Source organism: Dichotomopilus funicola, assembly GCF_033296635.1.
Source record: "Dichotomopilus funicola strain CBS 141.50 unplaced genomic scaffold C8A04scaffold_126, whole genome shotgun sequence".
Lineage (NCBI taxonomy): Eukaryota > Fungi > Ascomycota > Sordariomycetes > Sordariales > Chaetomiaceae > Dichotomopilus > Dichotomopilus funicola.
Window position 1 is genome coordinate 17,064 of NW_026944147.1, and position 15,676 is coordinate 32,739.

The 15,676-nt window shown below is 55.4% G+C and overlaps 4 protein-coding genes across 4 annotated transcripts; 1 reads left to right on the plus strand and 3 right to left on the minus strand.

The window, feature by feature from the left end:
- Positions 1 to 3,094: 3,094 nt before the first annotated feature.
- On the plus strand, positions 3,095 to 3,816 carry C8A04DRAFT_40906 (uncharacterized protein; the record flags this gene model as incomplete). Its single annotated transcript, XM_062785099.1, has 3 exons — positions 3,095 to 3,211; positions 3,247 to 3,419; positions 3,477 to 3,816. 3 exons carry the CDS (start codon positions 3,095 to 3,097, stop codon positions 3,814 to 3,816), a joined length of 630 nt encoding a protein of 209 aa, XP_062632582.1.
- A 2,002-nt stretch (positions 3,817 to 5,818) lies between these two features.
- C8A04DRAFT_40907 (uncharacterized protein) lies at positions 5,819 to 6,877 on the minus strand (the record flags this gene model as incomplete). Its single annotated transcript, XM_062785100.1, has 1 exon — positions 5,819 to 6,877. The coding sequence occupies one exon, from the start codon at positions 6,875 to 6,877 to the stop codon at positions 5,819 to 5,821; it is 1,059 nt and encodes a 352-aa protein (XP_062632583.1).
- A 1,286-nt stretch (positions 6,878 to 8,163) lies between these two features.
- On the minus strand, positions 8,164 to 12,592 carry C8A04DRAFT_40908 (NAD-dependent histone deacetylase HST3; the record flags this gene model as incomplete). The annotated part of the gene is made up of 5 exons (XM_062785101.1): positions 8,164 to 10,200; positions 10,555 to 11,263; positions 11,345 to 11,913; positions 12,097 to 12,366; positions 12,467 to 12,592. The coding sequence occupies 5 exons, from the start codon at positions 12,590 to 12,592 to the stop codon at positions 8,164 to 8,166; spliced, it is 3,711 nt and encodes a 1,236-aa protein (XP_062632584.1).
- Positions 12,593 to 13,701: 1,109 nt separating this feature from the next.
- C8A04DRAFT_16068 (uncharacterized protein) lies at positions 13,702 to 15,369 on the minus strand (the record flags this gene model as incomplete). The annotated part of the gene is made up of 1 exon (XM_062778719.1): positions 13,702 to 15,369. The coding sequence occupies one exon, from the start codon at positions 15,367 to 15,369 to the stop codon at positions 13,702 to 13,704; it is 1,668 nt and encodes a 555-aa protein (XP_062632585.1).
- Positions 15,370 to 15,676: the final 307 nt, after the last annotated feature.

Here is a 15,676-nt window from a genome sequence, read left to right on the forward strand (position 1 = left end):
AGGTACTGGCTCACATCCTTGATGCAATTACGATATCCCAGAAAGAGAGACACAAGATCCCCGTAATCCGATACCGTCGTGCATTTCTTCCGCGACAACTTGTAGTCGACTTGCCAGTTCAGATGGAGCACCTTTACATCCATTCCCTGTGGCGTCTTGATGGCGGGGAGGATTTTTTTCAACCCATCCTTCCGCTGGGAGATTAAAAGGGGAGGACAAGTCGCCTTGAAATAGTCAGATACGTCCATGCAGCTACAAATGGTATTTACCGGCCACACCCTTCTACAGATGTGTAGGAGGGAGGGTCCATGGTCCAGATCCTTGGAACTTACCGACAAGCATAACATGTGCAGTTACAACTTGGCCTCCCTCCGCAATATCCACAAGCAATGGCTCTCTTGCCTTTCTCCAAAGTAATGGAACGACAGAATCGCCCTGTTTAGGGTTAGGGTTGAAATCCATAAATACTCTCCCCGAGCACAATTTAACAAGCCATACCATGGTTGAGATTGGAGAACGGCTCTGATCTTCTGAGTAGTTTTTGCTTGGACAAGGAGGTCCATGTATTTGGTGTCGCGAAGCACACCTCTCAGTTTCATCGCCCAACCACCGCACCACGCAAATTCCATGTCATTATCTTTAAACGCGTGTACCAGAATAAGAGCAGCCCCTCCTAGGTGTTCTAAAGTTGCGTTTGCGGCATTCTTTACAAGCCCATCCAGGTCTGTTAGTGAGGCCTGGCCATAGTATCTGGCGACTGCCGGTAAGTTACTTCCAGCAGTTTGGGACATGTTACAATGGACCGGTGTGTGAAGTTCGACGAAGGTTCTGATGTGGGCTCGGATGGTGTGATCAAAGATGAGGACACAATGAGCTTCTTTGGCCTCGAGGTCTTTGGTGCCCTTTAACGCTCACTGCTACGTTCCCTGTGGCCCCCTTATCCAACGAAGACCGACCTCCATTCGGTGAGGCAGCCTGAGTCGGCTGGTCGTCCGCAGGCCTACCTCATGAGCCTCACTTCAGCTTTTCTTTGGCCCGCTTGCCGACATTGTGTGTCTTGGGTGTTCAGTTTATCATTTGGAACATCACTTCCACCAGAAATATCTACATCACGCGCCATGTGATCAGTGACATTTTTCCCGACCTGTTCCTCGACCTGTTTGCCGGCCGGTACGGCGGCCTGTTCTGGTCAACCACATCCCTCGTGAACGCTTTCACAAATAATTAATAGCCTATCATCGAGGCCGGCCTAATTAGATATTGTTTCTACAAGCATGTGCCAGCCTCCAGTGTGGTTTATTGATTGGTGTTGACAACGGCGCTTGTCAGGATCCAAATTTGTCGACCGAGCTGAGCGGTTGCAAAGTGGAAGGGAACAACAAACGAGCGTCGGTGCCCAGTCCGAAAGAGAATTGAAGGAACCTCAACGCTCTTCTCACTCAGATGATTATATTGGGTCCGGGGAGAAGGCTCGGTTTCGTTAAGACGAGAACAAGGCAGTAAAGAATGTTTTTGCTGGGGACAATTTCCAACTCAGGAACATGTGCCGGGCTTCTCATTTGGCCACCGCTTCCATGACCTCGGGCGCCAATTTTGGCTCTGTCTAGCGCTTACGGAAACGCCGATATGATCCAAACCGATTCAACCACAAACTTAATTGTTTGGTTGGCAGTCAAACTTCACCGTAAAGCCGCGTTATCAAGGCCAAAGCTGGACTCGGCCCAATCCACGCACTGATTTATCACGCGACCAACAATACACTTAACTACCGTGTCGATGTCTGCTAAGGGCCCTCTTCACATTGGCAAAGCACATTGGTCAGGTAAAGCCGAGTCAAGGTAAAGCTAACGGTCAGACAAAGCCCAGCTTCCTTTCACCTTTCAAGTCCTGCTCAACTCTGCCGACCGTCGATCCGTAGCCACTCGACAAAACAAAAAGGGGCGTCTCCTATACGCCAAGCTCCAGCTCGTCGTGTCCCAAGGCTGCATCATCATACCTTGCGTCATCCTATCTTGCACCTGGACTGGAGAGATCCAATTCTAGGATATCAAACAAGCACTGGGTTAATCACGGCGCGGTTACGAGCAGTTGAGAACGAACTCTGGTTCGTCAAACTAGGACCGGCTCATGGGGGCGTGCTTTTGCAAATAAATCTTCGTTATCTGCTCAAAAGGGTCCAGAAGCGGTCGCTCTGAGGACAAAAAACTGCCCCCTTTGAACAACAAGGAAGATAATAAGATATCGCTATTGTAGGGAGCCCGAGAACGTGAATCTGGAACTCGTATTTCGCTTTCATTTTGGGTCGAGTTACTGACTCAGTAAAGTGTAGGTCATACGCTGGGTCGTTCTTGATGATTGAAACGGCAGGGAACGCGTTTACGCTCAGTTTTCACCACTCCGTTTTCAATTCCCGTTTTCCGACGTTTGCTGTGGTGTGAATCTCATGTCGCCTTGCTGTCTGGGCCAACCAAACTTGTTTATAACCCCCTCCATCTGTCCGTCTTGGCGAAGGGCCGCTTTCGTTTTTATGTGTGGAAGAATGCCAACTGCAGCCTGTGCATACTTCACGTGAGGTTCACGCAGGAGGGCTATTCTGTGACTGAAAAGGAGATGTGTCATCCAGCAGACGGTTTTGGAACTCTTCGAGCTGGTATCCAATCAGCCTGCATCAACCTGGCGTAGCTGGTATCCAATCAGCTTGCATCTATCTGGCGTTGGAGCCGTGATGCGGCCAGCAGGGGCTTGTTGGACGCTCCCTCGCTCCTACGAGAGTCGATGACAACCCAGGGCGAGGCGATTCAAGCCACAGGGATCATCGACCAACTTCGTGCAACGAACGGCTAATTTTAGACAAGCCTTAACTCATTGGCCAGGTGGGAACCAAGTCAAGCAGCCAGCACCATCTTTACGCCCACTTTTATCCGTATTTAGGTGAAGGAGGTGCCTTGGCAAGTACCGAATTAAGCAATTAAGCTGCATCTTCGGCAGCCATTTCCCCCAACTCGGCAGACTTCACGATACGTAGTGCATTGCCGAGAACAAGCAGAACTCGCAAGACTCCCCAATCCGAAATCATCGCGTCGATATTCATTCGATGGACGCTCCCAATATGGAGGACCCCGCCTCGACCGAGGCCGCCGCTACCGCTACCGCCAACACGCCCCACCTTGACAGTCCCGTCCGGGTATTAGTGCAGACCCGAACGCACCTCGTTCCCGGCGATAAGTCTACCGGCTTTGCGGAGAGAGACACGTCTGGCAGCGCGAGTTCGACCAATCCCGCGAGCGCCACTGGAACTACCAATGCCACTTTGCCCTGGACAACGTTGAGTGCTGGTTCCTCGTCGACCACCACGGCCCGGAGGAGAGTCCGCCGCCATACCCGCCGATTGTATGGTATCGATGGACCGGAACAGAATTGTTTGTCTTTATCTCTTAGGTTACCTACCACCGTGGCAATTTAACTAACTCCGGCAGTATGTTGGTGCGCGACCCGCTCCCTAGTAGGGTGCGTCGTGAGCTCCGGTATTATCCATTCCAACGGGTTAACCGGGTCCTTATTCAGGAGTACCCTAAGCAGCCACCTCTAAGGCGTTACAAATCCCGTACCGAGGAGATACGCGTAAAGCGGTGGATACTCTACGAGACGTTGCTTAGTAACCTAGGCTTAACTGAGGAGCTACTAGGATTTGTAAGGGATTGTCCTGAGGCGGCGGAATGGGTGAAGCTACGGGTTCCACCGGAGGCTTGGGCGAGACTTGAGGGTCTTTCAACGTTCGCGCTACAACAATACGAGCCCGAAGAGGGCCACCCCTAGACTAGGTCGTTAGATCTGGTTGGCCGCCCAGAGAGTTAGAGGAGGCTGCGGTACCTTAATTATTATACACCCAATTCCAAGACGCGGACTAGCTGAATCACAGTGATATTCCAAAGTGCCAGGCACATGCGCCGTTTAAAATATCTAGACCAGCTAAAGGTGAATTCTATTCAAAGGTACCAGACCTTCCTAGACCTCTAGCCTAGCTAGCTAAAGGACAACCCCCCTTCCGAGCGCCAAGTCTACGTACTAGGTGGGGTAACCCTATGGGACCAGCCTATAACGAACCCAACACCAAGACGAGAACTCCCCAACCCGCTACCAACCATCAAAAATATCCCCAGCAGCCGCACTTGACCTCCTTTTGAACATTCCGGCGCCTGACTCCAAGGCCCGCGCAGCGGTTGCACGGGCTCCACGACAGACGACGCTGCGTCCCACGGCAATGGGGGCATTTTGGTGCATTGCGTCCAGGTCCTGTTTTCCCTTTATAACAGGAGCATGGGACAGGGGTAGACGTCTCACCGCTGCCGTTGCACGTGGTGCAGGTTGTCTCCTCGGTCACCGTGGCCGTGTAATAGCCGTCGGGGCGGCAATAGGTGCAATGTGGATCGCGGCGGAGGCGCCCGGCGCCAGAACTGCCAGAGGACGACCGGGATCCATAACTGCTTCCGCGAGGCATCTTGTATAGTTTCTCTGCTACTTGTCAACATTGGGGAAAATGCCGAGGGGGTCTCGGAATCGAACTTACTTGGGGGTTTTGGAGATGAGTAGGGCAACGAGTCTTTTGTAAAGGCAGCGAATGCGCTCAAGAGAGCGAACGATGGTGAACTTGTCGGATGTGGAGGGGAAAACGTAAGGCAGAGTGTGCTGAGGGCGAAGTGTGTTGAACTGTTGATGGTCTAACTCAGTTCTCCTGGTAGATGGCGACTTGGCCCTTATATGCTTGTTATGGTTCTCGTCAAGTTCAAAAGGACGGTATTCCTGGTTCGGCGAGGTTGTCTCAGGTTGGGCGATTCTCATCCTCTGCTCATCGCCATCGTCTAGCCCCTACTCCCTAGCCCACCGTGACGCGACCCGGCCTGCGTTTGAGTCGGGGGCGGCGACCTTTGGGGTTCAATCCATCTGGTGAGACTCAAATCCAAATTCCAAATCACCTTTCCTAATGTAGGAACAGCAATCGAGACCGAAACCCACTATCCGCGTAGACGCGTATAACGGGGGCGATCACCAGGGGAAAGCGCTAAATTTAGAGACTCAGGAGCACCCTATGGGAATAATGGGATTTGGTCTACGTTTCTGCCCTCTTGGGCGGCGGATGTGTAACGGGCCTTCAATGGCGTGTGCCACGGCGTGATGGTAATTACAAGCACTTGACAGTTGTTCCCCAGGTAAAGGAATGGGGCCCCAATTTGGCCATGTGCCTGGACTTATCTCCTGTCACAGCTGGGTTTTCTGGGCTGATGCGCCACAGGGTGGCTTCAGTGTTCGCGGTTTCCCCTATACGGCCTCTGATTGGCCGGATCAGAGGGTGGGGCGAGTGCGACAAGCACCGCCACACCGCCCAATACTGTATATATGATTCCATTCTAAATGATTCCATTCTAAATGATTCCATTCTAAATGATTCCATTCTAAGATCGCTTCCCCCCACTGGGACTCCTTGGGATCATATTTGAGCCGTTTGTTAATTACTTCTCACCCCCCGCCTCAAGACCCCCCACCCCGACTTATCTCAGGAGCTCAGACCAGTTGGGCGGTGTTCCTCCCAACTACCCGAAGTCACCCCCATCCCACCGTACCCGCATCTCTCTGTAAAGGAACTTCCGTTAATATTACAACTTCATTAAAGAAAACTGACAAGATACCCGTTTTCACCCCGAGTGATAACCTTGAATGATTAGTTACCCCCTCTACCCCCTGTGCGAACCGAATATAGAGCTGAGCAGAACAAGGTAAATAATTGTACTATATAATCAACGCAACTTTTTCCGAAGGCAGGCTATTGGAGCCACGACTGCTTCCAAGACCCCATTGGATGGTTCATCTCAAACCAGGTTTCATGGGGCGATGGCCTGTCCGATAGCGTTGCCGCTCGTTCCACCACCTCCTCCGGATCGTCCCAGATGCCGACGAATTTAAACACGTCCGGGGTCTTCGGCGGGGGGGTTATAGGGTTTGCATAGTGATGGCCCAGAAACACCAAGTCACGGGGAACCCTCAGCTTCAAGTACCCGTTGCCGAGGAATTTCAATGACAGTTCGGCTGCCCCGTCTGCCCCGTCGTGGCACTTCACCTTGACAGCTTTCCGGCTCGCGCGTTTCGGAGCACAAAATGGCCCAAAATCAAAACACGCATACGTGTTGAGGTATACCTGGCCAATCACCATGCCGCTCCCGGTGCCCAGCTCCGGATCCTCTGGGAAAGGCTTGTCGTCGTCGTCAGGGAGGCGAAACTCAACCCGCTTGGTCGGATGGAGATCGGAGTAGAAATGGTCGACGTAGTCGGCGCAGAAAAGCCAGAACACTTGACCCGCAAGTGAGTCGACAAGAGGTCTCTCAGCTTTCTTCTTGGCCCGTTTCACAGATTTGAACACGGCGCGAACCTCCGCTTCCTTGGCCTTTTCCATGTCTCGCTGTTCCTTTCTCTCCTTCTGCTCTCGCAACAACTCTCGCTTCCTCTCCTCTCGTTCTTCTTTCAGCTCGTAGTAGTAGTCGGCGTCCGAGCCGTTGTATGACCTCTCTGACTCCCCATCCTCGTCCACGTCACTGTCGCTTAAAAATTGGCAGTCACACTCAGGATCGTCCCCACCGCATTCGCAATCATTCTCCAATTTCTCCTTCTCCTCGCCCTGTTTGGAATCGTCATCTTCTTCCTCCAGCTCAGAGATGTCCTCGTCAAAGTCCCGGGGGAGCACGTCTTTGTCTCCCTTGTAGCTGAATGCGAGGACTCGAAAGTACCACGATGGGAGATCGCGGGTATCTTTCTTCGCGGGACGGGGCTTCTCAACGCGCGAGGATTTTGCGCGTAGGGGGTCGGGTTGCTTCTGAGTCCTGCCCATATTGGCGGCGCGAGTGGCCGAGAATGCTTTCCGTTGGGTTATTTTAACGTACTGAGAAAGATAAAGGAGTGCTCGAACATGAATTTGGGTAATGTGGTTGTATGACTTCCCGGGCAGAATTGAAGGTAAACGGTCCGGTAAACATGAAATTACGAGACACGTGACTTTAATTACAAGTATCAAACTGGACTAGTACGGAGGATCATTCACATGGTCAAAATGACCCTATCGAGGACAGGCTTCGTGTCTTCCAGGAAGAAAGACAAAAAACCAGAAAATGTCACACCGAGAGCGTAAGACAAAAGGAAGAGCAAATTCCCTCCATTGCCCCAACGCAAATCCCAATCGATCCCTCTCTCCTCGCTACACAGCCCTGTCTTTATCCACGGTATTATTCTCCATGAACAATAATATGCGTAGGGGCGGCAAACAACAAAAAGTCCGGCCGAAATTCGGGTTTCCTGGGAGACGTTGGACGAGTAGACAAGCAGGGAGTCTCAAAACGACGGTGTTTCCCCTGTTCATCTTAGCAAAGGCGTCGAGGAGGACGTCCCGGAAGAGTGGCCGGCATATTCAAGCATGTACATGCACATACCTACGTCCCATTGTACTGGACGGGGTAGGGCTGTCCAACGACCCATAACATCCTCTCCCCACTTCACACGACAACGTCACAACAGAAACAAGAGGCAAACGCACCACAACAACTTCAACGACTCTATTGACCGTTGCCCGTAGACAACCCCAAAAATCGATACTCCTCATCTAAACCTTTAAGCAAACCAGAATGAATCCCAACGCCATAACCTAACCCAATAACTCAAAAAATCCCAAAAGACACTCCTCATCAATGCACCGTGGGTACAAACCCAACCCCAGACCAAAACGGGCCCGTCTGTAAAACATACCCAGCCGAACTGTCCGGCCACATGAGACAGTCAAGCTTCAAGAAACTCCCTCATATGCTAACCATCAAATGCCTTGAAACACCGGATATGTATGCCCACAGCGTCCAGTGAACTGACTTGCGCATGAGCAACTGCATGCAGCGATGCAGATCGCGCTGGCTTTCGTTGTTCCCACAGCTCATAACGCAGCTCACAGTGGAGAGCACAACACCTCTCGGAGTGTTGCATCAACCCGGTGTGTGAGACAGACCCAACTCTTGCAACATGCACTACGCACTCCCGCTGCAAACCCCCGAACAGCAATCCCCTCTTCTTAACACGCCTGAGCCGACTACTGAAACACATTTCCACCGTCCGACCCTCAGTAGACTTGACGACCTAAATACCCTTCCCACTCTTCCCCTTTCCACCCTTCCCACTACCACTACCCCCCTTAACACCACCAGCCCTAGGCGTCCCAGGTACACTCCCGCTCCCACGTAAAGCCGACAACATCATAGCCGCCTCTTGCTCCTTGCGCAGCTGTTCGTCTGGACACCAGGGCGAGCGTGGGGCTCCGAAGGGCGAGGGTAATGCCGGGTCGATTTGTTGGAGTTGTGTTGGCTGCTGTTGGGGATGTGAGTGTGGCTGTGGATGTGTTGTGTATGTTGGATGAGATGTGGGATGGGACGTAGGATGGGACGTAGGATGCTGTGTCGGGTTCGAGGTGGGAGGTGGTCCCTGCTGACCCTGTTGAGGAATATGGTGTTGATGATACGTTGGAGGAGAAAACGGATGATGTTGTGCCTGATGGTACTCATGGGGTGGTGCTTGGTAAGGATTCTGCTGTTGCATCTCAGCAGGATGGTGTGCTTGCCCTTGACTAGACGGACGACTCTGGCTAACCATCTGCTCATGCGCCTGCAACAACGCGCCAACCCCCGAGTGCTGCCCGTACTGTGACTGACTTTGTTGTTGTCCATGTACCGACTGTCCAGGTTGCCCAGGCTGCCCATATCCACCTTGTTGTCTTTGCTGTCCCTGGCCATGTTGTCCCTGGCCATACTGTGCATACCCCTGAACACCAGCCTGCGCGCCTTGCAGTTGATCGCCTTGCATCTGCCCACCCTGAAGTTCCTGCTGCAACCAATACGGCGGGTACCCCAACCAGCTCGCTAGCGGGTCACTCATGAAAAACGGCCCGTGACCGTCCCCATATCCTTGACCTTGCTGTGGTATTGCCTGACCCCGTCCACTCCCACTTCGATCCCGCCCCGGCGTCGGCGCAACTGGACTGCCAACGTTCGAGGAAATACTCAGTTTCCGCGGGCCGGGCGAGGCGAGTTTCGGTTCTAGCGGAGGAGGTTTGGAAGCGGTCGTAGGTCGGGGTTGGTAGTCGTGGTGTTGATAGTGGACTTGGTCCATCAGCAGAGACGGTCTCTTCTGTCCTCGCTGGGTCAACTCCGGTGGTACCCGCTGGCCGTTCTCGGGCCCACCTCCCAGCAACGGGGCAAGCCGCAGCTGCGACGGCGTGGCAGGGCGCGACAGCTGCGCAATAAGCCGGTCTGTTTCGCGGAAGCCAGCGTCGATGGCCATGTCTAGGGCGGATGCTGGTCTGTCAGACACTGAGGGGAATGACTGAAGGTGGGCGTAGCTGCCGTCGGCGGTGTATCGCGGCGGTTGTTGCAGGCTTGTCGGCGTTGGTGAAGGGAGTCGCCGGTCTTCTGGAACAGGCGTAGCATGTGCAGGCCGGAAGATGGCTGGTGTGTGCGGTAAAGTGGATGTCGGAGGTACTTGCGCTTCGACTGATGGCGCTGGTACAGGTATTGGCAGTGCTACAGGTATTGGTGTTGGCGTCGCTGCTGGCATCGTGTCACTCTCCAACACAACCCGCGTCTCGACCCCCCGAACCATGCGCCAGACAGTTTGCTTGCGCTTCCTGCTCTTTACAGCAGCGGAGATAGACAGGCCGCCTGCATCAGGCCCAGGCACATCCTCCATGGCCGTGTCACGCACAGGCGACGAAGCGAATCCGGCGACGTCAGGACGTGGCAAAACCGTCGCATTGCGCGGTTCACCGACAGCACTGACCGCAGTAGCACTGACCTGAGCAGCATCAGCAGCCGCACCATCCAACAAAGCCGGGGCCGACTTCCTTGGCCTGCCCCTACGCTTCTTAACAGGCTGCACCGGCGATGGTGTAGCGGACGCAGCAGCAGCAGCAGACCACGCCGGCTGAGTATCCTCCCCAGAAAGCCGCCGCAAATCGTCCATGATCTTGCACACGAGATAAGCGCCGTTCTGTTTGTGGTCGCGAACCGACGACGGGCGTTTCGCGTCGGGGCTCACTTTAGGTTCTCTCGGCTTTTTCGGTTCTTTTGGTTCCTTAGGTTGCTTGCGCGCTTTCACCGCCTTCTTACGGGGCACGGACTCGTTCTGCACTTGTCCTTGCAGTTGCGCTGCTGGCATTTCTTGTGTTTGGGCCAGAGTTCGAGGCTGGGCTGGACCCTGAGTCTGGGGCTCAGAATGAGGTGGCGGGAGAGCCGGGGGCGGCTGTGGCATTTCTTCCTTGCAGGGCATCATTGCCCCCGGCTCGTCTAGCCCCGGTCCCGTCCCCGGTCCCGTCCCCGGCCCTGGTATTGTTGGAATGGTTGTTGCTGCGACGACAACGGACGGTAATGGCCCGTGATCGGATACGACCGCATCGGATGATACGGATGCGACCGTGATCACGCTTTCCTCCTTCGGGACACCAGCAATACCACCAGCGACGGCAACACCATCACTAACCCTATTCTTTTTCGATCCCTTCTCGCCGCTTTGTCGCCGCGATCCCTTCGGCTTGGTCTTCTCCTTCTCCTCCTCCGGCAGGACCGTCCCAGGCGGCAACCACAACGCCGGTTTCCGCACCTGCAAGTCATCCACCCACGCGTCACAGTCCCACTGCACCCAGTAGTCAATGATATCCGACCACACGCTCTCCGGCGGCTTGGTGAAATTTACAAACACGACCTTTCCTCCCCGATCATGTACCGCCTTGGCAAACTCGCGGACCAGCACCTTCAGGCCGTGCACGCGCAGACTGGTGCCCAGGATGAGGAGCATGTCCGGGCCGAGGGAAAGATCATGCTGGACCAACGGGCTGATGAGGTGGGAGTGCGGGTGTTCCTCGCCGTAGAGCACGATATCAGGCCGGAGCTTGCCGACGCCTAGCGCTCGCTTGCCGCGTTCTTCTCGAGCTGCTGTCGCGCCTGCGCAGTGAGGGCAGTCGGGCTGACGGCCAGCAAGGGTGTCCGATAGCCGGGCGTCGCCCTCCCAGGACGCGGTGCGGGCGCAGACGAAGCACCGGAGCTCGGCCAGCGAGCCGTGCAGACACACGCACTCCACACCGCGGTTGGGGCCGGGCGCTGCGGCGGGTTGTTGGGATTGCGATGCTGGAGGGGCAGATGATGGTGGTTCGTCGTCGACTGTGGATTCGAGGGCTGTTTGCGAGGCCTGCCTGGCGCTGGGGATATCCTTCCCGTCATCTGCACTCGGTTCGCCCTGTGACTGTGACTGTGATTTCTCCGTCTGCAACGACCCCTGAGCCCCCTTCCGCCCGGCGCGCACCGAAAACCGGTACCGGCTCCCAGCGCCTAGGTCCAACGACGTGCTGAGTCCAACCCGCTCCTCCAGTTGGTCGATGTTCTGGGTATAACACCGCACCAACTTCCGGCTGTCCCGCAGCACACTCACAAACCGGTGACTGGTCGTCGGCTCGGCCGTACGCACCTTCTCGCGCAGCGCCGACACAAACGCGTAGAACACCGACGTCCGTATGGGACAAGACCAAATTTGCGCGTCAAACAGGTCGCGGCCTTTCATGACGGGGAGGGTGTTTTTGGAGGCGCCGCTAAACGAATTTTGGGAGGAAGAGAGAAGCGGCGTGGTGACCGACGACGGCTCCTCGCTGTCAGATCGGGAGGACTGTGCTTCGTCGCTGTCCTGTGTGGAGGGACAACTTGGTGTCGAGGTTTGGTACGGGTCGTACACGATCGCGGGTGGTGAAGAAAGCGGGGAGGAGCTGCCGGGGAGGGTCTCGATGAGATGCGGAGGTCGTAATCGGGAGTTGGGTGTAGGGGTGCTGAAGAACCCGGCAGGCGGGGAGGACTGCATCGGATTAAGCCCGGCAGCGGCATTTCCCTCTCCTTCTCTCGCAGGCCCTGGCCTTGGTAGGGATTTCGTCAATGGTGTCGTAGAACATGCCCCGGCCGCCTTGCTGATATCTCCCACGACAATCGTATCCTGCACTGCCTGTGACGCCTGGTCCTCCCCAGCCCGGTCGACCACTACCGCCGGGACCTCCTCCTGCTCCCGCTCCTCGACTTTCGGCGGCACCTCCTTCACGTTAGCCTGCCGTAGTCCAGGGAACGGCACGCCCGGTGAACTGTCATATGTCCGCCTTTGCCTCTTAGCAGGGCGTTGTTCCGCACCAGCATCCGGCCCATCACTGTCACTGCCTTCTCCCCTCTCAGCCCCTTGCGAGGGGTTGTTATTGTTCGCGTCGGCCGCATCAAACTGCGCCTGGATCAACGAGTACAGTCCATTTTCGGAGCGGAAATCCTGCACCGAACATAGCAGTCAGCACGCGCGTAAAACACTCCCCCTTTCATTATACCGGGGACACTGCCGCCAGGAAAAGTGAAAAAAAGCATAACCATACCGGAATCCCCGAATTCGTACTAATCCCCGCCCCCGTAATAACAACCACCTTCTTCGACTTCCACAGTCCCGTCGCGATCTCTTGCAGCAGCGGGTCCGAGCCCGGCTCCACATGTGTCGTGGGCATCACGCGTGGGCGTGGTGCGCGTCGTAATTAAACAGAGGAATCAATGGATGTCGCATCGAAAACTTGGAGAATCTTTGTCGTCCTTCAGTTCCAAGCCACGAGAATTGAAGACCAGAATTGTTGAAGACCGAGTCGCGGTTGGCGAAACACACGCGCTTGGCTTGGCACGGGGGAAATGGTGGGTAATAAATTATCTGGTCATCGTGTGTTTCCAGATAACCGTCTTCGAATCCCGGATCGCGCGTGTTGGGCAGGAATTCGACAAGTAATCGCGTCTCGAAATGGTCGTTTGGCGGACTCGAAGGTGGAAAACGCGTGGAACAATGGCGGGGTACGTACCCTTTCCCGTCGTGTCGTGTCGGTTTATGTACCTAAAAAAAAGAAAAGGAAAAAAAACACGTTCAGGTGATGTTACACGTTAATGCTCTGGATATAGACGTCGCGGAAGGACAGAGATGGTCGCGGTGAAGCATTGGGCGGGAAAGGGTTTCAATTCAAGAAAAGTGAATGAAAGAGGTAAGAAGAAGAGAGGTACAGTAAGGTCGGGTTATTGTTTTGGTTTCGGGAGCTTGCTCCGCACTGCCCTGGAACGCTGCAAGTGCTCAGGTGGTGTTGAAGCTTCGGCTTGCAGCGTGCTGCAGTGAGTGAGTGGGGAGCTTGACGCGTTTGGGTGTGGTGATCCCTGCAGGTCGAGCTGGGACCTGCCAAGACCTGGGGAGCTCGCCGTCGTTTGGTTTTAGCAAGGCGGTCCGAAGGTGGGATATCTCAACCTGGGTTTTTCATCTATAATCAAAGCTTCGAGCCAAAGCGATCGGAGCTCCCGTTTCTTTGACGCGCAAATGGAAGTGTTAAGCTGCTCAAGACGGGATTCTGCGCCGGAGTACCATTTGGACGCCAAGCCGGCCCCACTAGCCGCCCCCACAGCATCCCTTGAGCACCCATTGTTCTTCCAGAAGGCTGGTAAAGTCGGACAAGCCCAACCTCGACACCAAGGAAAGGCGATGATGACATCTCACTATCCCGGGATTCAGGAACTACCATGTCGATTGGGTTCGCCGTTACCTTTGAAATAGCCTTGAAACCATGGAACCAACATGATCAAGTCAAAACTACCCACATGCAGGCTCATCACCAGCTCCTACAACTCCCTCAGTCCCCCTCCCATAAACCCCCCCATCCAGAATGACCGCCTCATTGTCATCCCGGTCATCCTGCACCCTCCTCCACCGCGTAGCCCTGTCTTTTCGGCCCTCCAACTCGGTCTCTTTCCCGTTAACCTCGTAGACCGGCCGTATAAGCCCACCGAGCAGCGGGTTCTTACTGAACGCGCCGCCGTGACCACCGCTTGTTCCCGCTGGTTCCGGAGCACTTTCGGCCGTGGGATGGTCATCCTCGGCCGGATCCTCCCCCCCCGGACTCGCCGGCCTCTCGATCTTGGCCATCTTCTTGAACACCTTCCTCCCAGACAAATCAATACTCACCACCTGCTGCCGCTTCTCATACTCCGGCTTCGCATTCCACTCCATCTCCCTTAACAACTTCTGCTGACGCTTCAACGCCAGCGCCCTCTCTTCCGCGCTCGCCCACATCCCCCCGGAGTCCGCGACATCAAAATCTGCGGCCTCGTCCCGCACCGTCGTTCGCCGCGCGTTCTGCGCCTGGAACCCCAGCAGCCGATCGCGATGCTGCAGCGCCATGGCCTCGGCTACCGTCAGGTCGGCCTTGTCGTCCACACCGGGCCGCGAGAACGGCTTGTTCTTGCGTGACGCCTCTGTGCTGCGCTTGTGGGCTTCGCGGTCTAGCGCTTGTTTCTCGCGTCCCCGCTCGGCGCGCAGTTTGCGTATCATGTGTTGGATCTCGGATGCGCTGAGGAGTGGGGTGTGGCAGAAGGTGCAGGGGCGGAGGCCTTCTTTGATGCAGATGACTTTGCCGCAGTTGGTGCAGTTGGGCGCGGCCTCGAGCAGGGGGTGGCGGGTCGCGACGCAGTTGCAACGGCGCGCGGCAAGGGCCGAGGGGTCATTGTTGTTGTTTGGGGCCAAGGAAGGATTGGTGGTGATTTCGAGCTGGCGGATAGCTTGGTCGAGGTCTGTGAGGGCGGTCGATGTGCCGTGCATTGGTACGCCACCTGTGATGGAGATCTTCGTTGTCGTTGGTGCACTAGGTGGCGCATTGCGCGAGGCAGAGGATGGCCCGGGTGTGGATGTGCGGGAGACGGGGTTGGATTTCGGTTTGGGCTTGCCTAGATCCGACACCAACGTGCCTAGTCCCGTAGATGGGGGTTTCGACGGTTGCGGAGGGGGTGTCGCGGATTTGGGTGGTGCAAGATTGCTTCGGTGGTTCCCGGTATTGCTAGATGGCGTAGAGGCTCCCGACCTCCCAGACATGTAGTCATCCTGCTGGCCCTTCTTGTTGTACACCGTCCCCGGCGCGAGCTCAAACGAAGCGACCTGTCGTGGAGGTGGGGTGTGGATTGCGGCCTTCTTCTTCTTCGGCCCGCGGCGATTTTTTGGTACGGCATCGGCGTCGGATGTTTGGGCGGAGCTAGGCGCAGTCACTGGCGTTCGGGACGGAGTCGGCGCTGGAACTGGAGCGGGCTTGGGGTCGCTGCGACGAGCGTTGAAGGTGGAGATGAAGTCGATTACCTGCGGCGAGTCGCCCAGCATGTTGATGAAGTGCTCGGCCGCTTGGGCTTTGGAGAGTGTCGCTGCATATTCGAGTACCTGCTGCAGCCCATCGTCGGGCATCGGGAGCAGCTGGAACAGCTGTTCTTTCGACATTTTGGCGTAGTTGTTGTTGTTGTTCGGATAATGCCGATTGTCGAGGTCGCGGGGTCCAAGCTGACCCAAGGATTCCCAAAATAAAGTGGGGCACCCAAGACCCCTGCAGCTGGCCGGATGACTGTGCTGGCCGAGCTTTCACCGAACTTGGAATGTTCCTTCTTGATTGAGAATTGAGAATTTCTTGTTCTGTCCTGCTTTATGAGATCCGGTGTCAGCCATTTTTCATTCCCGGTGTCAGGGCACGTAAGAGGAGTGCGCTTAGCATTTTAAGATCCTAGGTAACCTGGACTCACTTATGGCAATG